Source organism: Mandrillus leucophaeus, unplaced genomic scaffold (assembly GCF_000951045.1).
Source record: "Mandrillus leucophaeus isolate KB7577 unplaced genomic scaffold, Mleu.le_1.0 Scaffold213, whole genome shotgun sequence".
Lineage (NCBI taxonomy): Eukaryota > Metazoa > Chordata > Mammalia > Primates > Cercopithecidae > Mandrillus > Mandrillus leucophaeus.
Genome location: NW_012102177.1, coordinates 1,465,108 through 1,488,063, shown reverse-complemented (window position 1 = coordinate 1,488,063; position 22,956 = coordinate 1,465,108). Strand labels below are relative to the sequence as shown.

Here is a 22,956-nt window from a genome sequence, read left to right as displayed (position 1 = left end):
TGTGTCTAAATTGTGTAGATGTCAGAATTAATTTTCATATAATTTAGACACATAGATTTGTGGTGTATTCTCTTGGTTAAAGTGCCTTGATAATAAGGCTTTGTATTTTGAAACTAAATCTGTTTGGGCAGAAACCCACTTTGGTGATCTCCACAAAATTCACTGGTTTTAGTCGTCTTCTATAATTGTATATTTACATTTTTTTTTTATAACATCCGTTTACCAGGATTGATGCTGAATAGTACCAGTTTACTGTGTCTTTTCATAGTCAATGATGAGTGCAAGTCTATTTGTAATAAGTATTTTTTCTATAAAAAGAGAAGGGTAACTTTTGTGTATTGTTAACTTTAAAATGTAATGATAGGAGAATATAGTGTAATTACTGTTTACAATGATTAAGTGACAAAGAAATTATTAATGTTGTTAAACCTCCTCTTTAGCTGCTCCAAAATTCTAGGTACAATCATAGTTTCTACTTGGCACAACCTCTGTTTTTCCTCTAGGGAACTTAACATCGCTCAGCTGAGCGTCAGCAGGTTCTGGCTTTGAGTCCCCGCTTTGCCACTGGGCAAGTCAAGCCTTTCTCGGGTTGTCTCTCCTCGTCTGTAAAGGAGAGGTAATGATACCTACCTCACAGGGCTGTTGTGAGGACCACAGACATACTCTCCACAGTGCAGGATGAAGCAAATGTCTGTTGCTAAAGTCATACATGTCAAGGAAAGATGCTAAAAGACAAGATAGGAGTAAAGAAAATAACATATTTCACTTAATTTAAGAGGAGATTGGAATTGATTAGGAAAGATATTAAAGAAGAGGTATTAAAGGTATTGAGGAAAGGTATTTATGGGAGGAGATGATTGGATTAAGAATTAGGATTGGAATATGATTATCTTATTTTCAGTAGTGATTTTTAGATTTAGAAGTGTCATTGATGAAATTATAAGCCACATTTAAATAGATAACATTATATTTAAATAGAATATGACTTCTTTTTAAAGCTTTATTTATGTAAGTCCTCATATTTTGTTTCCGCTCTCATCTCAGAACCACAGGAGTGCCAGAAGGCAGTCAGGCCTTCACCCCCTGCATTCCCCATGCACTGGCCCCAGAGTTCTCTTCATTGCCTTTGCTTGCTCACTTTTTTTTTTTTTTTTTTAAATGTTTTAGAGACAGGGTCTCGCTCTGTCTCCCAGGCTGGTGTGCAATGGTACGGTCATGGTTCACTGCAACCTTGAACTCCAGGGCTCAAGTGATTCTCCTGTCTCAGTCTCCTGAGTAGCTGGGACTGCAGGAGCTTGCCACCATGCCCAGCTGCAGATTGTTTTTTGAATAGGTAATGTATTTGAATCTTTCTGGAGAAACACGTGCTATTTTTTGAGTTCTAGTTAGGTAAATTCATGTTGGATGAGTGTAAGACACACTGAGTTACTCTGTAGATTTGGAGCATTCTTTCCACTGGTACTTTTTTGCTAGGTTTACAATATCTTGAAAAAATATGAAGACCATAAAACGATATGTCTGTAGTATGAGCTGTTTATTTGGACATTTTTAATAGTCATTTTAAGTTAGATCAAAATCAAATACTTCATTGTTAGAAATATTTATATAACCAGCACTTTGGTTGCTTCGCAAGTCCTCAGTCTGTTTTTCTTCAGTATTTGATTTTCTTTGTTGCTGTTTCTATAAAAGAATTATGAAAGAAACCATTAATACTTCATTGTTAGAAATATTTATATAACCAGCACTTTGGTTGCTTCGCAAGTCCTCAGTCTGTTTTTCTTCAGTATTTGATTTTCTTTGTTGCTGTTTCTATAAAAGAATTATGAAAGAAACCATTAATACTTCATTGTTAGAAATATTTATATAACCAGCACTTTGGTTGCTTCGCAAGTCCTCAATCTGTTTTTCTTCAGTCTTTGATTTTCTTTGTTGCTGTTTCTATAAAAGAATTATGAAAGAAACCATTATTTAAGTACAGTTAAGGGTGAGAAACCTTCATTCCGCCATATTTCTTTGATTTTGTGTTCAGTATGTTGGTTGAAGATGAGAAGTACGGACCAAACACTGGGAACTTAGTGGTCCCACATATTCCAACATCACACTGGTCCCAAAGAGCACAGAGGCAATGCTGCTGCATATATCTGGTTAACCAGAATTCTCTCTGGGAAGGATCGATAGCACAGTTATGTGATTTTTGTGTGTGCTTGACTGGGTTGTACAAATAAACTCTGGGTCGTACATATACACAAATGTGTTCTTCAGAAAACAACAACCGTGCCACTGAAGCCCGCTCTCAGTATGCATTTTAAAGAAGTGTCTCCACTAGTTAAAATGGATTTACTTTGATCCTTCTACATCTGGTCCTGTGATCAGGAAGATAAGTACAAAGGCAGACTGACTGCATAACAATAACTGACGTATATGGGGATCTCACTTGCAACCTGGCTTCGTTAGCAGTGCTATTCTCTAACCAACAAGCTGAAGACCACATGCAACACTGAGATGCAGTTTTTTCATCAGTCGTGCATGGTGAAAGGTATATTCTATGAATTGCATGGAAGTAAGAATTGGAGACCGTTTTAAGGTGAATTCACACCTACACAATATGCCATGTGAAGGCCGAGATCTGTGGTGCAAGGCTGAGATCTGTGGTGGAAGAGTACTGGGGGAATGGAAGGGTGGAAAGGTAAGGAAAGAACTGGGTGGGATTAAGAGTTGTTTTTCTTGAGAATTTTTGCCTTTTACAAAGGTAATAAGCATTCATAAAAGGTTCAATTAGATGTAAAAAGCCAACATCTTTCCCCTCTTATTCCCCAGTTTCACATCCAGAGGTAAGCACTGTTCTCTTAAAGCTTGGTATATATCTTTTTACAACTCCTATACATACACAAAAAGATACTTTTAAAAATCACTACATGAAAGGAGATTATACTACATATATTCTTTTGTTATTTGCTTTTCTCACTACACTGTATATTAAGGTCATTTTTCTGTATCATTACTACCGCAGTCTTTTTGACTGCATGTATCTACTGTAATTTATTTAACCATTCCTCACTGATAGGCCTTTGGGATTTGCAAGAAGTTTTTGCCAAGACACAGTTGTGCACTAAGCTTCCTCCTACCTTTATATTTGTGTCACTTACGTAAATTTTCCATTAGGGTAGACGCCTAAGAATAAAATCAGTGGAGCAAAGGGTATGAGCATTTAAATGTTTGCTTCCAAGATGAGTTGTCTTCACTGTCCAGGAAGTCGTTAACGATGAAGTTTAAGAAAGTCGTTGTCATCTAGCCAAACTGAAAATAACACAGGACTAACATTTTAGGAAATTATCACCACCTAAATATTTAACCTTATTTTAAAAAATTAGTAATAAGCACACATGGTAAAAAGTCTTTCCTCCGGCACCATAGAGGGATGGAATATGAAATTTAAAAATCAGCCAATCCTTTACCTCTCCCCAGAGGTAGTTTCTGAAAACTAATTGTTTCTATTCTTGTGGTTATCAGAACTTCACATAATATGTATTTTGGTATATCTGTCTGATGCAGTGTCTCTTTCTGTCATGAAAGGTGAGGAATTGAGTGTTATTCATACCACCAACCATGCCTCCTGCCTCCTCGTTTTTGTCATAATGAACTGTAGTTTCAGTGGTTTTCTTTATCGCTTTAAATGTTCTTTAACCTTTATTTTTAAGGGGACTACCAACTTTAGCCAATATTCCTTGGCCCACCATTAGGTTACAGAAGGAAATCTGTGCCTCTAATTTGTTTCCACTTCTGCTGTTTGTCTTCCTTTACTTCTGAATTGTCAAGGATTTTAAGCCAATTTTGTTCTGTTCTTGAATTATGGCTACTGTTTTCTTCATATTTTAAAATTCTAAACCATGAGAACAAAAAAGATAGCATTTCTGCTATGAATGATGCTATTGACAGCAGAACCAAGCAGTATGATGGGGCCTTACAGAGAGAGTGACGATCTTGTGGGAGTCACAGAAAAGTTGTGCTTGGGCAGTGTCAAGATCAAGTAAGCTCCTTTGTATTAAGTCTGTCATGCCGTCAACTGTTGAGAATAATGCCATCGTTTAATTCACTTTTGTCTTGCAATTTCTTATTACCTTCCCTGGTTTTAAAAATTAATGTCACTGAAACTTTTATCATAGCAAATTTTTAGGTTTTTAATTTTTCAATTTGAGTAAATGGTTTTTGTTTTTGAAGGCATTCTTTTAAGTCCACTCTTTTTTTTAAATTTTTCCCAGTTCAGTTGAAAATCTTCAAACATTTTCCTCAGAAACAGCACTTAGGAGGTAAATCAAAATTATTGAGTCCGGAAAGGTATTTAATTACCATCATACTTGACTCATAGTTTGGGTTTGAAATCCTTTGCCCTCTGAATTTTTACGTCCTTAATTATCTTCCATCAGTTTTGCTGATAAGTCAAATATAATCCTGAGTCTCATTATTTTGTATATATCTTGATTTTCCTCTCTGAATGTTTTCTGAATGATCTCCTTTCTCTGAGGGTTTTTTGTTTTGTTTTGTTTTGTTTTTTTGTTTTAACTGTGAGTATAGGTATAAATATTTTAAACTTCATCTTTCTTGGCATGCTGTCATCTGCAGTCTTATTTTTTTTCCATTTAAAGGCTTTTTCTTTCTTTGATGATTGTTTCCATTGTCTTTGCTTGTCTTACGGAATTCTTAGGAGATAACTGTTGGACTGTTTGGAGCTGTCTATCTAGTATTATTTTTTCTTACTTGTATTGTCTTCCTGCCCTTTCTCTAAGTATTGGGAGATTTCTGTTTGTCTCGCAGAATGCTAATTTAGTTTTCAGTCATGCCCAGTCCGGTTTTCAGCCCTTCTGGTGATTTTATTTCTTTTCTTTCTTTTTTTTTTTTTTTTTTGGGACAGGGTCTCCCTGTGTCTCCTGGGCTGGAGTGCAGTGATGCAATCATGGCTCACTGTAGCCATGACCTCCTGGACTGAAGCGATCCTCCCACCTCAGTTTCCTTAGTAGCTGGAACTACAGGCATGAGCCACCATGCATAGCTAATTTTATTTTTATTTAGTTTTAATTTTTTGTTGCCTAGGCTGTTCTCAAACTCCTGAGCTGAAGCAATCCATCCACCTCGGCCTCCCAAAGTCCTGGGATTACAGGCTTGAGCCACTGTGCCCAGCCGAAATTTTTATTTTTATTTATTTACTTTTTGAGACAGAGTCTAGCTCTGTCGCCCAGACTGGGGTGCAGTGGCGCGATCTCGGCTCACTGCAAGCTCCGCCTCCCGGGTTCACGCCATTCTCCTGCCTCAGCCTCCGGAGTAGCTGGGACTACAGGCGCCGCCACCGCGCCTGGGGAATTTTTTGTATTTTCAGTAGAGACGGGGTTTCACCGTGTTAGCCAGATCGTCTCAATCGCCTGACCTTGTGATCCGCCCACCTCAGCCTCCCAAAGTGCTGGAATTACAGGCGTGAGTCACTGCGCCCGGCCTTATTTTTATTTTTTGAGACGGAGTTTTGCTCTTGTTGCCCAGGCTGGAGTGTGATGGCATGATACAGGCTCACTGCAACCTCTGCCTCCCGAGTTCATCCGGGGTTCAAGTGTTTCTCCTGCCTCAGCCTCTGGAGTAGCTGGGATTACAGACACTAACCATCACACCTGGCAAATTTTTTGTATTTTTAGTAGAGGCAGTTTCATTATGTTGACCAGGCTGATCTCAAACTCCTGACTTCAGGTGATCCACCTGCCTCCGCCTCCCAAAGTGCTGGGATTACAGGTGTGAGCCACTGCGCCCAGCCCGAAAATTTTATTTTTATCAACTGCATGTTTACTTTTCAAGAATTTCTAGTGGTTCTCTGATCTTTTCATTTTTCAAAGAGGCCTATTCTGTAATTGGTTTGTTTTTAAGGAATATACCCCTTAAAACCTTTAACATGGTAATTGGGGTGTTTGTGTGGATGTCTGGTTTGATCTGTTGTTCCTGTTTATTTTCCCTAAAGTCGTGTAATCTGTATTTTTCCTCTTTCCTGGTACTTGCTTTTTCTCAAATGCCCAGTGACCCTTGGTAGTCCAGAGATTTGAATGGTGGTTTGTATTGGTTAGTATAAGTAGTTATCTTGCATTTTTTGCAGTTGGGTTCGCTTACCTACAGAGGTCCTCCTGGATGGAAGATCTCACTGTGGATTCGTGTTTCTGTGTGTGTGCTTGTACATGTGTACACACATGCATGTTTGTGTGTGTTTAATGAAGTGAGTGGAGAAGCACAGGCCCCTGCCACATGTTATCCAGTAAGTAGGTTGTGGGTTGTACTCTGAAGTGGAGTACAACCACTTGTGGAACTCCTAAGTGGAACTGCCGTCTTTCTCTCCTCCCTCCCTTCTCTTTTCTCTTTTTCTCCTCCTCTCCCGTTGTCTCTTTGCCCTCCACTTCTTTCCATTTTCAGGGTCGTCTATGGCATTTCCACAAAGTTTGTGCCGCTTTACTTTTCAGCCTCAAATCCTGCTCTAGGGTTTCTTTCCAGAGTGAAATGTGCTTTGTGTAACAAATGTGCTTTGTGTAATTTGCTTTGTCTGTTCTACAGAAACAGGAAGTCAGGAGGTAAAACCGGGACAAGTCTCCCTATAATTGCCCTCATTACTTCATCACAGCCTTTGTCACTGAGCCTTTGCCACAACCTTTGTCACTGACAACTACAGTCAAAATACTGCGTATTTTGGGTTTCATTTTTCTCTACTCTGGTTTATTCATAGATAGGGCCCATCTGTTTTTAGACAATGGCCACGTTTTGGTTGAAGTTTTTTCGAAATTTCCTAAAATTTGTGGCCAACGTATATCAGTCTTGGGAAGTAAGTTCATCCTCTGCAAACCTTTGAAAGTAATTTAGGAAGAGGCTTGCATATTTCATTTTACTTAGTATTAAATCAAGATTTTATTCCAAAGCATGATTCACTTTTCACATTAGTGACCTTGAAATAATCTTCCTTACCTCTCTCCTGATATTCTCCCAACTTCGATCATTTTTCCCTTTCTTAAGAAGTCTTTCATAGTTAAATTTTAATTGTATGCTTGAAGCTTAAGGTAATCCATGGCATTGGGGGATTTAGAGATGAGTAATCAATTAAAATAATTGAAAGATTGTGTTGAACCCAGTTCTTTTCTTTTTTAGAGACAGGGTCTCTCTCACCCAGGCTGGAAGTGCGCTGGTTTGATCTCAGCTCACTGCAGCCTTGACCTCCCGGGCTCAAGCCCACCTAAGCCCCTGCCCATGTCCCCCTGGGCACCATGACACCCAGCTAATTTGCGTGCGTGTGTGTGTGTGTGTGTGTGTGTGCGCGCGCGCGCGCGCAGAGAAATACAAATCCCTCCCAAAGTGCTGGGATTATAGGTGTGTGCCAACGCTGCCGGCCCGACATTTTTCCTGTAGATTTTTTCTCCTCCTAGAAATGAGTTAATGTTCTTTAACAGCAGAGAAAATGTAGAGGGAACCATCAGACAGTCACACCACAAGTAAAAAGGAGAAGTGATTGGTATCATCTTCTCAGTGTTGGAGGTGGCATTGTAGTCTAGTGGAATCAATAGTTACATTAAAAGTATTACCTTTCTTAAGTACTCAGGACTTAAATGCTAAGTTTTTCTTAGTATCTGTCTTTCTTAAAAAAAACATAATCAACATAGTGAATGTAATGGTGGTCTCTCATTTTAGATTTTCTAGTTCTGAGAGGTAAATGGCATTACATCAAGTGTATTACTTGGGGTGAATGTTCATAATCAGAATTCAGTGTTATCTCTGGAGTCATTTGAAAACTGAAATTTAGCAGTCTTACAAAAGTTGCGCTTTGGGGGCACGCTCTCACATCGAGCCATTTTCTGCTTTCCCATACTCTATTCATAGTAGTAACAGCTCTTGCTGGATAACTAAGTCTATATGGAAATAGCTGTCCCCATGGTGAACTTTTTCAGGGCAGAGATTGGATCACAATGAAAGTTTTTATATATTGAGTGTTCAGAATATATGCTAGGCATGATGCTAAGTGCTTCATGTATTTAATTCCTGAAACAACCCAATAATTGAGTAATAATCTCCATTTTGTACATGTAAATATTAAGGCTTAGCAAGGGTTAAGTACATTACATAAGGACATAACTAGTAAGTGACATCTGAGGTTTAAACACATCCAGTTTATTGGAAATTTTTTACTGTTAGTCATTATGTAGCATATGAGCTCTGAACCTATTTTTCTTGATTCCACATGTAACTGATTTGACACTGTACTTCTGCTTTTATTGGACAAAGCTGCTTTCATCTCTTGGTTATTCTCTTCTTACGGGGCGCGGGGGGAAATTATAGTAGACTGTAAGTGGAAATGAAAATTTTCGTGATTTACTCTTGGTCCTGGCTCAGAGATGAAGGTGGAATAAACCATTAATGTATTTTCCTGAAGAGCTTATTTTTGGATTTTAAACAATGCGTGTATAGGTCTATTTTTTGATCTCTCATTTCCTCGTTCATTCAATAAAGAGCAAGAACATGGCAGATTTTAAACACCTTCACAAGGAGATACTTGTTTATAATATGTTAAGTTTAATTTGAACTGGTTTGGATTTTCCTAATAAGCATTCCTTGTTTTTCACATCTCTGGAATGGTAAGATAGTTTTTCTGAGGTCTGTGGGCAAAAATTTTTAAGGTTCTTGTGTGTCTTTTATTTCATGTTTACATTTATAACGGGACTGGTTGAATATTGAATGCTAGATTCAAAACTTTTCCCTCTATTTCAGCACTTTCAAGATTTTGTTCCATTCTCCTCCTCTTCATTTTAATCAGGAAAATTATTTACAGAGTGACTGCTTGTGAGCAGGACTAACCCATAGGCAGTGTGCCCTGAGTAGCCCCACTGTCTTCTTGCAGCTAGTGTGTTGATGGGAAGTTGTATGGTATATTGGAGAATGTCCCTCAGTTGGCATTTATCTATTATTTTTCTCATGATTAGACCGGGGATTGTCGGTTTTTGAGAGGAAGATCACACAGGTAAAGTGCCAGTTTCATCATACCATCTCATGGGTGTGTACTATCAATATGACTTGATGTTGACCTTGATCATCTGCTTGAGGTAGAGTTTGTCAAGTTTCTTCAACAACAGCTACTCTTCTTTCCTACTTTTCATACTGTACTCTTTGGAATGAAGTCGTAAGATTACTATATAGCCCACACTTAAGGAGTGGAGTGTTACACCTCACCTCTCTTCAGGTGGACTAACTGTGGGTTATATGGATTTCCTACACAGGCATGGGAGACTTGACTCTTCTCTACTTATTTATTTTTTCAGTTATTTGCTTATATCAGTATGGACTAAATGGATAGTTTATGGGAATATGTTTTTAATATGGTGGAAATTAATAATCAGCTCCCAGTTGAAGTTTTCTCAGGCTACGTTTTTCTTTGAAACAGAAATGGAGATGTTTGTTAAGATCCAGTTGGAGCATGTGTTATCTCAGGTTACTCATTAATAGAAAAAAATCTTAGTCATAGCTGGAAATTATGCAATCTGCCAGGGCTCATGTGGTAGATACCTGCCTCCACAGTGTTTAAGAGTTCATGTACTCTTCTTGTTTTGATAGACAGATGTTTTCATCACTGCCGCTTTCTCCCAAGAGGTGAACAGCAGTCGGTGGACAAAGTTTAGGGAGCCACATTTAGCAACTTCTGTGAATATGCCCAAGAAGATTCTGGCAAAACACAGATTAAAAGTACAGTTGATGCTGTGGATGACTATAGGTTAACTGTTTTTCTACTTTGACATGGATTGTTTGTTGCTTTTATGTTTCTAAACTCTCAATTAAAAAGAAGTGTATCCTTAATCTGGCCAACTGAAAATGAACTTGTTCACCTCTTTACCTTGCTTTCAAAAGGACTGCTTACCATGGATGGGCTCCAGAAGAATCATTTAAAACATCTTTTGTTTTCCTTCTTGGTTCTGCATTTTCTTCCTTAGTAGGGACTTCAGTCATGGCTTCTCTTTATTCTTGACCTGGGTTGTCTGCTGGCACTATTACCTCTATTATTAATGTAGTGTAGTTACTGGCCTTTCTGGTAGTCTTGGTATGGCCAGACTCTCATCAATCTTTTGAGTGTCTTTTCTTTTTCTTTTTGCACTTTTCTGGTTTTTCAAGTGATGACTATATGCTGCTTTTCTTGACTGTATATATTGTTACTGAATTATGAATATCTGCAGAAACGTTTACTAGAGACCCTGTGACTGTTGAATTACATGTGCCCGAACAAACACACACACACGTGTGTACACACACACCCCAGAGTACACTTTCTTACAGTGGACTTTGCTGCTGCTCTCTGCATGTGTGGGACACTGGTATCTCCCGGCTCAGACAAATGGCTGATGTTCTCTATGATATTGGTGTTAACATCAAAGAATTGAACACATACAACAGAAATGAGGTTGAAAAATACTCGGTTACTACATTCCTTTAAGCATCTTTGATGAATACTCTGCAAAGTAGCCTTTAAAAAATGTAAATTTAAAAAAATGTCCACAAAGGAGAATTTGCTGGTTAGCACAAAACACACTGCAAAATTGCTGCTTTATGGTTATTATAACTGAAGAATATAGAAGATTGACACACATTTTATACACCCTCAGGCAGTGTTTTGGAAAAATATTGTACCTTTTCAAATTGTTATCAATTACCTGTTTTTCTCTATTTCATAATTCTCAGGATTTTTCTAAATACAGCCTTTAAACTTGACTCAAATGGAAATTGTGCGCTTTCCTGTTTATACCCTTCCCCACGTTATTGTAAAAGAGTTTAACAGCAGCCTGATATGTAAGTTTCAGCAAAACTTATGCCTGTATAGGTTTTTATTTGACTCAAAAATTAGCTATTTTACCATATAGTCATAAGAATTTGCTCACTTTGATGCCAGAAGTACTTAAGAATTTAGTTACATGGCACTAATCTTATGAGTTGTATGCCTAATTTCAATTTCTAACCTACTTGAGAGTTTCTTTTAGGTCAGCCTTTGTTGGTCTTCCATGTAAATACAAGTTGGTACAAATCTATAGAAAGATTTTACCTGCATATGCAAAGTAAATGTGTGACTTTATATAGAGACTGCCAGATTTATGGTGCATCTATCTTTTTATCCATTTGAGCTTGCTGTTTTTTATGTTTGTGTATTGATTGCTCTTGACACTATACATTTCAAAACTTCTTATAACTTGAAAAACACTTCTGTGCTACCACTCAGTTCTGATCAAATCCTTACATTTTGCTACACTCGTTTCTGAATTTTCAATAAAGAAATACGCATTACAGATTAAAGGTTAAAGGCCCCTTTACATGCCCTTCCCCAGTCTCCTCTTCCTCCCACAGAGGTGTCCACTCTGCTGAATTTAGGTTCATCATTGCCAGACAAATGTAGTAAGCTAGTGTTTCACATTTCCAAAATCAGCCTTCTGGCGGACTTGGAAGTACTCTGAGAAAAGAAGAGTCGTGACCAAATTCTCCCACAGATTTGTAATAATGTACATATTGAAAGGACTGAAGGCTCTCAGACTGGGAAAGGAACTTACCCATTTTAAAACTCAGCCCTGCTCAACTTCCTTGACTGCCGAACCCCTTCAGCCATGATTCTCTGCACTGTTGTTTCTTGGAACATACATTGTGAAAACACTGCCCTGCCTAGGCAGACCCCCTTTGCAGAATTAACTTTCCATTTAATCCTGTAGTTTTTCACTGATGTAACTTTCTAGATTGGACAACAAAGATGGCTAATAGTAATCACTCCAAGTTGATGTTGACTGTTGGGTTGTGGTGAAATCATTTTGCATTAAAGGAAGGTAAAATGCTAATAAATTGCATATTCCTTGACCAGAGCACAGATTACTTATGCTTCCTAATTTTTTAAGAAATCCTCTGTCCAACTGGAGTGTCTGGCTGTGGACCATGGGTACTCATATACCCTTTGTCTTAAACTGATGTTACATTTTATGTTCTTGTGGCTAGAAGTAGCCTGAGTTTGCTGTTAATGTTTAACACATTTTCTTGAGTAACAGTTCTGTTAATATTGTACAAGATGGTACTTGAATTCTTTGTTTGCCTTTTTTCTTCCTGTATTAGAAAACCTTGGTGCTTTTTGTAAGTTTTGTGTAAAAGAAATTTTCTTAAGATTTGTTCATAAAATGGCCTGATCCAGGAAAAATAAAATGGGAACATGGACACCATTTCTGACCTTCAAATAAAACTTATTATGTATTGATTTTCAGACTGTTCACCGAGCTTTGGGATCCTATGGACTGTCTCAAGACAGGGTTATTTAGCTGTTTGGGGTAACAGGTTCCTTAGGATCTGATGAGGTGGAGGAGGGGTGATCAGGTGGAGGAGGGGTGAGGGCCTGAGAAAAATGCACAGGGCACAGAGTTTACATCCAGTTTCACAGGAGCCAGGGAACCTCCTCCTTTAAGGGAATCGTCAAAAAGCAGACCTTCTGCCCTTACTGGTTCTAGCCTTCACTGCACTACACTTTACGGTTCTGGGATAGGGAATAATGAACAAGAAGGCTTCACCGTCTACAAAGCAAGTCTAAATGTCTATGCACCAAATATCTGATGTTCACCAGATATCTAATGCCGAATCCATTTATCATGTTATTCTTAGAATTTTAAGGGTTATTAAAGGGAGTCTCTGCATTTTATTTCCGGAATCTCCTTTTTAACACATTAAGCATTTTTTCATTAGGAAAATTATCTTGTTTGCATTCTGCACCTTGCCATTTCGAGCATGGTTACATAGCATATTTTAAACAGAGTTTTCTGTTTTTGTTTTGTGGAGAAAGGTCTTTAAAAGTGCACTCGTGTTTTTTAAGGTTCATTTCTATCTTGACCCAGAAGACTTTTATTCTAAGTATTAACTTTCTTAAAAAATTTTGTTCTAGCACTATGTAACCCTACAAATACTCCCCAATGTTCAGGCCTCATTTTGTTTGGTGACCACATATTTGAGAGGTTGAGCACCAATAATAGGAACCCAATAAATGTTGGCATCATGCACATTTATTTTGAATTAATGAATGAGTGGAAGTGGAAGAGTACATAAATGATTATGTGAAAGAACGAGTAGAATAAGTGAAATCGTTTACTTCCTGTTTGCTGTACATTTTAATGCTATTAGTGGTCGCTTTCTGCAAATAATTATTACAAAGTAGTAAGTTGAACATTTCTGTCATATTAGACACAGGTTAATCTACAAAGCAGCGTCACCTGTCTCCGGGAGATGCTAATTCTGTCCCTGGTCATTTAGCTGGGACCCTGAGGGAATGTTTAGCTGGATAGCTAACTAAGAAATGATGCAAACTCACTGTTCTCAATGCTTAATATCTAAAAATAACTCAGTATGATTAATTTGGAATAGCTTTTGGTGGAGTTAGGTTATGGTTGTCACCTTCCTTCATTCTGAACAAGACTCTGGTCTTCAGAATCAACGTGTTTACTTATTAGTCAAAAGAATTATGTATTTATCCCTAAATTGTTTTATTGTATAGTTCTGAGAGGTGGAAAGGAGTGCAGAAGTTGTCATATAAAAGCTCTTCAGTTACAGTTGAGAAAGTGAAAGTTGATTTGTAATTGGAACAAAAGGGACTATCCACTTCATCTGGATGTTATATTTAGTGAGGTGAAGACAGGATTGGATGAGGAGGAAGAAAGTCCGGGCCCCTCCCCACTGCCTTAACCCTTTCAGGCTTCCGAGTTCTCATCTGCAGAGTTAGAGGGCTGGATGGTTTTGCAGGTCTTCTCAAGCTCTGGTATCACTGAAAGATCATTTTTTGTTGTTGCTGTTCATTGTACAACTGAGATAAATAAAAATAAGATTGTGGAAATTTAAAGGGATACTTTCTGTAAGGCCAGTTATTGTCCAGTAGGTGTGTGTGTGTGTGTGTGTGCGATGATGGAAGTATTCTGTGTCTCTCCTTTCTGATATGCTAGCCACCAGTCACACGTGACTATTGGGCACTTGAAATGTCACTAGTATGACTGAGAAACTAAAATTGTAACTCAAACAAATTTAAACAGCCACATGTGGCTGATAGGTGCCATATGGGAGAGTGCAGTTTAAATTCTTCAGTATTTGTGTTCAGAGGGAATTCCACACAGATTTATAACAGTCTTTTTCTTCACATAGCGCTCTACAACTGGAATGTCTTAATTTTAGAATTTTGCAATTGTACCTCCAAGTCTTACTGCTGAATCTTTCATGTGCCCTTTATCACTGGCTTCTTTCAGCTCTGCCATCCTACTGAGGATTCGGCTTGTCCACCACAGTCTACCTGTAGACTCCTGTCAGTCCCCTGCAGGGCCACACTTTGTGTCTCTAGTGGACTTTGTAGTGTCTGGAGCAGAGTCGGTGCTGTTCAGAATTTTGTCTTCCTTTTTTTGTTGTTGTTAGGGACTTGATTCTGAGAAGTTTAATTACTTGAAAAAATGCTTGGTCTTTCATCAGCAAGAAATTTTCAGTACTAAAATCTTTAGCTTTTAGGGAGATGTTTTTAGTACTATAACGTCTAGTCACTAGGCTACAAAAACTCTTGTTACCTGGGTGAATTTTCCATTAAGTCTGTATTAATTCTTTCAGTATTACAAACACTACATTCTTGGAATTTTCACATTTGGGGAATCACAAAGAGCCTAGAATAATGGTACCCTGAAATTCTGTACCTCAGAAATGAAATGATCCAATTTAGTATAGAGGCATTCTTTAGGCTTAATGTTTGAAATGAATAAACCATGTGTTTGGTACTTAATCATTTTTCTATGAAATAATAATTTAGATAAGATTAAGTTTTTATGTGCGCTTTGCCTCTTCACAAAACCCGCAATATCCTGAAACTTAATGCACGCATACCATGTCTGAGAGCTATCAGTGAAAAGCTGTATCCCTTCTGAGTGTCTGAGCCTCATCTTCCTGGGACCACAGGCACTGGTTTGTTCTATTGGCAAATGAAAACACTAATTGGTATCAGTCATTCACTTGAGTTTTGAATAGAGGGACACCAAAAGTAGTTGCCATTAAATAAAGTAATAAAAGCACATGTTAAGAAGTGTTTGCCCAGCCTGTGCAACACAGGGAGACTCCATCTCTACAAAAAATAAAAAAATTAACTGGACGTGATAGTGCATACCTGTAGTCCCAACTACTGGGGAGGCTGAGGTAAGAGGATCGTTTGAGCCCAGGAGATGGAGGCTGCAGTCAGCTCACTGCAGCCTCCGCCTCCTGTGCTCAACTTCCCATTCCACTCTAGCCCCAGCCATAGAGTGTGACCCTGTCTCAAAAAAAAAAAAGTTAAAGAGTATAGAAGAGTAAATGCCACTCTTGTTCCCATATCATTTCTTCTCCCTAAAAAACTGTTACTAGCTTAAGTATTATTTTATACAAATAGAACCATATTAAACCTTGCTTTTCCACTTACATTTTTTAAAAGGCTTATTGGGGGTGTGTGTGTGCGTGTGTGTGTGTGTGGTATCTTGTTTATATGTATTTTGTTTTATTTTTGAGACAAGATCTCCATCACCCAGGCTGGAATGTGATGGCAAAATCACAACTCACTGCAGCCTTGACCTCCCAGGCTCAAGCAGTCCTCCCACATCAGCCTCCTGAGAAGCTGGGAGCATGGGTATGCACCACCATATTTGGCTAATTTTTAAGTTTTTCTTGTAGAGACAGGGTCTCACTATGTTGCCCAGGCTGGTCTCTACCTCCTGGACTCAAAGAATTCTCCAGCCTCAGCCTCCCAAAGTACTGGGATTGTAGGTGTGAGCCACCATGCCTGGCCCTGAGGTATAATTTAAATAAGGTAACATTTACCCTTTCTAGGTCTACAATCCTATAAAATTTGACAAATAAATACATTATAATGTAGATATAGAACATTTCCAAAACCCCCAAAAAGGTCCTTATTTCTGCCTCAGTTTTATGAGCTGGATTGTATTCAATTATATATCTTTACCTTAATTTTCTTAAATAACTTCTCATTGATTCATGTTTAGGTTATTTCCAGTTTTGTCAATTCAAACAAGGTGCAGTAAATATCTTTGTACATAAATCTTGGTGTGCTTTTGCAGTGACAGGGTAAATTCCTAGTAGTGGATTGATAGAATCAATGGTTATATGCCTTTAAGATTGTGATAGATATGGCCATATGGCCTCACCCAAAAGTTGTCCTAATTTACTTCCCAACCAATTACAGATGAGAGTGCCTATTCCTGTCTCTCTTGTTAACATTGAGTGCCACCAATTTAATTTTTGCTTTTCATTATTTTTTTGTTTTTGAGGCAGGGTCTTGCTCTGTTGCCCAGGCTGGAGTGCAGTGGCGTGATCTTGGCTCACTGCAACCTCTGTCTCCCTGGGCTCAGGCGACCCTCCACCTTTGCCTTCTGAGCAACTGGGACTACAGGCATGCACCACCATGCTCAGCTAATTTTTGTATTTTTTGTAAAAATGGGGTTTCACTATGTTTCCCAGGCTGGTCTCAAACTCCTGGACTCAAGCAATCCACCTGCCTTGGCCTCCCAAAGTGCTGGGATTACAGGCATGCGCCTCTGTGCCTGATCAATTTTTGTTAATTTGATGGGAAAATATTACCTAGCAAAGTAACTTGCATTCAGTGGTGTTTTTTTTCCTTCATATTAAAAACATATCTAAACAAACAACAAAAAATCAGAGTTCACACATGAAATATAATCCATGTTGTTTATTCTTAAAACTACAATATTATACTAGAGGAAATGTGGATAGAAGTTCATCTTTGTTTCCATTATTCTCAATGTGATTTTCATTTTCTACCTATCCGTATCTGCATTTTGGTAACCATACCAAAATGTACAAGTATAAAATGTACAAAATGTATATACATATGTTAGGATGATTATAAAAATGTGTATTTATATGTATAGTTTGTGTGTTGTTTTGCTTGCTTTTTAGTTCACATTATTTCATGAACTTTTTTTTCTCAAAAATCTTCATTTTAATAGTTTTTGGCTGTGGCAAAGTTTGTTTAATAATTCCACTTCTAAACTTTGTTTCCATTTTTTTGCTATTATTAATAAGACTTCAAGTGCCACCTTTTACATATCAAAGGTTTTTAAAAATCCACTTAAATTATTAGGATGAATTTCTACTGGTCTTATTCCTCTGGATCTAAATATATCAACATTGACATGTGAGGGTAAAATTTTATCATTTGAGTTTTTTTTTTTCATTTCACTGAAAATTCAGTCACTTCTTCCTGAAGAATGTTTTAATGTAAAAGAGAAAAATAAATAGATTAAGCTAGAATAGAAGAAAATTGATATGCAATCTATTTATTTTTCTCTTTTACATTAAAACATTCTTTTAATGATATATGCTGCTTATAAAGATTTCGCACTCACTTTCCAGAGGTAATCCACTGTTATGTGGTAAGTTCAGTAAATTTTTTTCAGTTGAATTTTCTCAATAGGTCATTAATGTGTTTCAGAGTTGAAAAGTTACAAAACAGTGTGTAGTGAAAAATCTCCTTTCCCTTGTGTCCCAGTCTGCCTAGTTCTTGGAGCCAGTTGATGTTACCAGATTCTTTTGTATTCTTTCAGACACACATGGTATGCATTTTAGAGCAAAGGGGTGTGGGTGTGTATCCCTCTGTTTTTAAGTTATAAATGTTAGCATGCTACCCATACTTTTTTCATATATTTTCTTAAGTAACTTTATTTCATTTATTTGTATTTAATTTTGAAAAATTAGATACTACATGAACGTGGTTCAAAAGTAAAATGATGTAAAGGCTGAAAAATGAATAGTCGGCTGGGCGCGGTGGCTCACGTCTGTAATCCCAACACTTTGGGAGGCCTAGGTGGGCCGATCACGAAGCCAGGAGATGGAGACCGTCCTGGCTAACACGGTGAAACCCCGTCTCTACTAAAAATACAAAAAATTAGCCGAGCGTGGTGGCGGCGCCTGTAGTCCCAGCTACTCGGGAGGCTGAGGCAGGAGAATGGCGTGAACCCGGGAGGCGGAGCTTGCAGTGAGCCGAGATCACGCCACTGCACTCCAGCCTGGGCAACAGAGCGAGACTCCGTCTCAAAAAAAGAGAATAGTCTCTCCGTGTTCCAATTCACTGTCTGCTAGGTACCATTCTGCACTGAGTATGTATAGAGAAGCAAATAGGAAGTGACACAGTTTTGTTTTTTCTGCTCTTGTAATTCTTACATTAACCTTTTCGTATCTAAGAAAGCAGTATCACATAGTCCTTAAGAGCAGAGGCTCTGGGGCCTCCCTGCATCCAGATCTCTGCTCTGCCCCATATCATCAGTGTGGTCCCAAGCAAGTTCTTTAATCTGTCTGCGCTTTACAGTCTTCAGATGTAAAATGAGTCACTACACAGACTTCGCTTAGAATAACACTACACTTAAGTATATGGGCTTGCTAGTATTGTTTGTTTTATTAAGAAGAGTGATAAATAAAATTATATCCAAGAATCAGGACCAGTTTGATTTATATTTGTGATGTGTATGAACATGGGTAAATTCATGAGATTCCTCACTTGCTTAAATTTTAATAAATTTTAGAGAACATTAGAAAACAAAATTAAAGCAGCTGAAATTTATTTTGTGGTTCCTTTTTGGGTTCATAGTTTTTTGTTTTTACGTATGCTTCTTTAAACATATCTTAAAACTAAACAGACATACGTTCTTTATGTAATAAACGTGTCCCAGAGAAGATGAGGGTAGAGATGGCTCTTAAGAATATGAACTTTTCATATAGTGCGTTGTAATTTGAAACTGCTTTCCCAGGCATTTCCTATAATCCCAAATTTGATTGATTAATGCGTACATAGCTATACATAATACTTATTTTTGAGTGACAATAGCCCATAGAGTTTTAAAATTCCCTGGCCATACCTTTTCAGGGGCAAATCATTAATTAACATTTCTTAAGGCAAACAAGGGACAAGGGAGACTGAAGTGTATTTATATTTCAATTATTCCATCTTCAGTTATTTTTCTTTTTAAAAGACAAAGCAACAGCAAAACCTCTCTTCCCCTTTCCCATCCTCAGATCTCAGTTACAAAATATGTTCATTGTAGAAAATATAAAAATATAGAATAAACATGGGGAGAGAGAGTCAATACCACCTTCCAGCTTAATATTATTTCTGTTAACAATTTGGTGTCTAGACTCCTGGCTTTTTTCTTTTATTTAGATAAGCTCACACAGTCACTCATGTTATTGACTGTTGGCCTTTTACAGTGATGGTATACACTGGTGTATTTTTTTTATTAATAAATTTCAAACATTTTAATCATGCCATTAAATCATCTATAGGGTTGTTTATAATAGGTGCATCACATTCCTTTAAGTACATATGCCACACTGCAATTTATTTTGTAATATATTTGTGTTCTATTAAAAATAAATTAGTAAATGTCCTTGCAGACAAATCCTTTTGCACATCCATTATTTCCTCATGATAAAAATCTAAGACATGAGATTATTGGGTTGTAGGAGATGCACTTTCTCATACTTTTGATACACACAGCCAAACTGTTCTCCAGATTGTTTGTTACCTCCCCACATGCTTGCCAGTATGGGGTATTGTGTTGGGAGAAACCTATGTCCATTTGAGACCCAAATGTCTCCCCTTATGAACGGGTACCAATCACTTTCGGTGCCTCTAACCCATTTCTTCTTTCCCACTTCACTTCCCTTTGTCTCTATTCTTCCGTATCCTTCCTTGTTTCCACCTCAGAACTTCACAGAAGCTGGATTTGATCCAGGGCAGAGAAGGAAGCTCTGAATGTTCTTCCTCACTCTTCACCTGCTGCTTAGTTCATTCGTTATGTAAAATATTCTTGGGGCTTTCTACAGCATCCAGTTCGTCAAAAATCATACCCATCTTTTTCAAATTTGCAAACTGACTTTCACGTTTGTGACTTTTAGTAAGTTAATCTATTACACTTGTGAAGTGACCTTATGCTCTAGCACGATGGTTACTGAAGTAACCATCCCTGGAATCCCACGGACCAGGCTCAGAGACTCGCTCCTGTTCTTGCTGACTGACTTTGGGATCTAGGATGTGTTATTTAACCCCTCCAGCCCTTCTATTTCTTCACTTATAAAATGGAGATAATGCTAATACTTTCCTCAGGATTTTGTGAAGATTTAAAAAGGTGATGCTTACATGTGCTCATTACACTGCCTAAAATGTAGCAAGCCTGCAGTAGGATAGCTGTTATTATTACCTCATCTAACTGTCACAACATGTGTGAATCAAGCAAAGAGTGTATTTCTCCTGCATTTCAGTAAACAGGAGCTGAAAGCTGGCTTTTCCTGTCATTCCATCTAGAAAGTGGTGTCCTAGATTACTAAATGGTGGTCCCAAAGTCCTAAATTCAGGTTGAATCAAGTTCGTCTGTAAGAACTATCACCAAGTGGGACAACTGAAGTGAGTGACAGAGATTGTGCCCTGGAATCAGGGTAATCGGGAACAACATGAGATGCTTCAAAAGCTTTACATAATGGGGTCTTGAGAGGTCAGCCTCCAAAAGCCTCGACTGACCTCCCAGCAAGTAGGTGGGAAGATGCACTTGGCTCCAGGAGAAGAGGACTGGCTCCTGTGTGTCTTGACATAGGAGGAGAGGATACTGTATCTGAAAAACTTCCAGACACAGAGGCCAAAGAGTCTTCACAAAAAAAGTTTTAAGTTGAATGAGCACTGAGAGCAAAACATTTACTAGGTTTCTCTACTTTGGTTTAAATTGCTTTACATGCATATAACTAATTAGGTTTTAATCCTAACTTGTTTCCGACAGGGCATGGTGCTGATGTGAAATGTGTAGACTGGCATCCAACCAAAGGGTTAGTTGTTTCAGGAAGTAAAGATAGTCAACAGCCAATCAAGTTCTGGGATCCCAAGACTGGGCAGAGCCTTGCAACACTGTAAGTGATAGGAACCTCACTTTGGCCTCTGAACAAAGGGGAGCAAAGCAGTGTATCCTTTAACTTTTAGCTTTGTTTTCTCTTATGTATTTCTGGAAAAGTCATTTAGGCAACAGATGGACTTGGATCTGTAGACTTCTTATTGATTAAGTATGATTCATCTCTGAACTCTTAATGAAGTAAGGCTTGTTTCTGTCCTGCCATGTAGACCTAAGTTTAATTTGGTTGTTATATGGGGGTGGGGAGGAGGATGAGGAGGGAGATGGTTACTATTCTAGCCCATTGTCTGTCGTCAGAATACCTTGTGGCACTGTGAGGAGTGGATGCGTGTGCCCCTTACTAGACACGGCCCAGCCTTCTCCATCTCACATCGTCTATTTCGAGAGGGTTTTCCTCTGGTTTTGAACCAGTTCTCATTTTTTGTCCGATGTGCTTACTTATGTAAGCTATGTAATCTAGCTTTCTCTTTCAGTTATTTGTGAACATTCACAACTACATGCATATGTTAACGTTTTTTTGACGAAGCATCCATTTCCTGGTCTTTCCCACTGGGAAGAGGACCATATTCAAAGTGAATTGGTTGGAGCAAGGCTGCTTTGTTGTACAACCCCAATGGCCATGCCAACCTGGAATGCCTTGTGAATTTTCCCTTGGATATGTCCATTGTGCAAGCCAAGGGTTGTTGCATTGTCTTTAGTTCAAATTAAGTTTCAAACTTTCCAGTCCATTTTTATGCTTTGTCTTAATTAGAGAAACTTTATGGAATTTTTGAAATGTAATGAGCTTTATTGAATATTAATTTCTGTGTTCATGTGCTTCCCCTGCTTCATGGATAAATTTTACTGTTCAGTGGAAGCTCTGCTGCTATATTATTATTATTATTATTATTATTATTATTATTATTATTTTGAGACAGAGTCTCACTCTGTCACCCAGACTAGAGTGCATTGGCGCGGTCTTGGCTCACTGCAACCTCTACCTCCTGGGTTCAAGCGATTCTCCTGCCTCAGCCTCCTGAGTAGCTAGGACTACAGACATGCGCCATCACGCCTGGCAAATTTTTGTATTTTTAGTAGAGTCTGGGTTTCACCATGTTGGCCAGGCTGGTCTTGAACTGACCTCAGGTGATCCACCTGCCTCGGCCTCCCAAAGTGTTGGGATTACAGGCGTGAGCCACCGCGCCCAGCCTCTGCTGCTGTTTTAACTGGTTGATGAGAGCTGTCTATGTCTGGGCAGTGCATATTATTTCTGTCCTTGACCTGTTTCTTTTAAGAGTGTTTAAAACTGTGATCCTTTAATGTTACAGGCTTTATTGCTTCTAGGCCGAACCTCTTGCCATCTTGATCCATTCGCTTTTCATCAAAAATGGTCATTATATTTATACTTGTTTTGAATTCTGACTTTTTTTTTTTTTTGATACTTTGTTTCTAGTCACGCCCATAAAAACACAGTAATGGAAGTGAAATTAAACCTTAATGGCAATTGGCTACTCACAGCATCACGTGATCATCTCTGTAAACTTTTTGATATCAGAAACCTAAAAGAAGAGCTTCAAGTCTTCCGAGGTCATAAGAAAGAAGCCACAGGTCAGTGGCTGTGAGACGCTTCTCTTTGACAAGGGCAGCTGTGGCACTCTCAGATCCTGACCGCCGTGTCTTTTCCCCTGTCTGTGTTCTGCAGCTGTGGCCTGGCACCCTGTTCATGAAGGACTGTTTGCCAGTGGAGGCTCTGATGGCTCTTTGTTATTCTGGCATGTTGGGTATGTAAGATTTAGTATGTGAAAAAGTCGTGTATTTTGTGAAGAGAGCACCTGAATGTGTGCAGACATGATAGTTTTGTAACTTTTTTGAGTGTTCATATATCCTATATCAGAGACTGCTTGCAGTTTTCAATTCTAAATCCAGCCTGGAATAGAAAATGTACCTCTGTTTGTGGCTATGGAAGTCATTAAGGAGGAATAAAATAGATTTCCTAGTT

At 38.3% G+C, this 22,956-nt stretch overlaps 1 protein-coding gene across 3 annotated transcripts in view; it reads left to right on the top strand.

Moving 5' to 3' along the window:
* The window catches only part of WDR33 (WD repeat domain 33), a 127,071-nt gene that overhangs the window by 80,107 nt on the left and 24,008 nt on the right, over positions 1-22,956 (top strand). For 2 of the 3 annotated variants that reach the window (XM_011980493.1, XM_011980494.1), the window contains exons 8-10: positions 20,853-20,979; positions 22,411-22,565; positions 22,660-22,738. In XM_011980493.1, the coding sequence (XP_011835883.1) occupies positions 20,853-20,979; positions 22,411-22,565; positions 22,660-22,738 (361 nt within the window). Of the gene's footprint in view, positions 1-9,616; positions 12,261-20,852; positions 20,980-22,410; positions 22,566-22,659; positions 22,739-22,956 lie in introns of those variants that run through there. The other variant, XM_011980495.1, reaches the window with a different exon arrangement.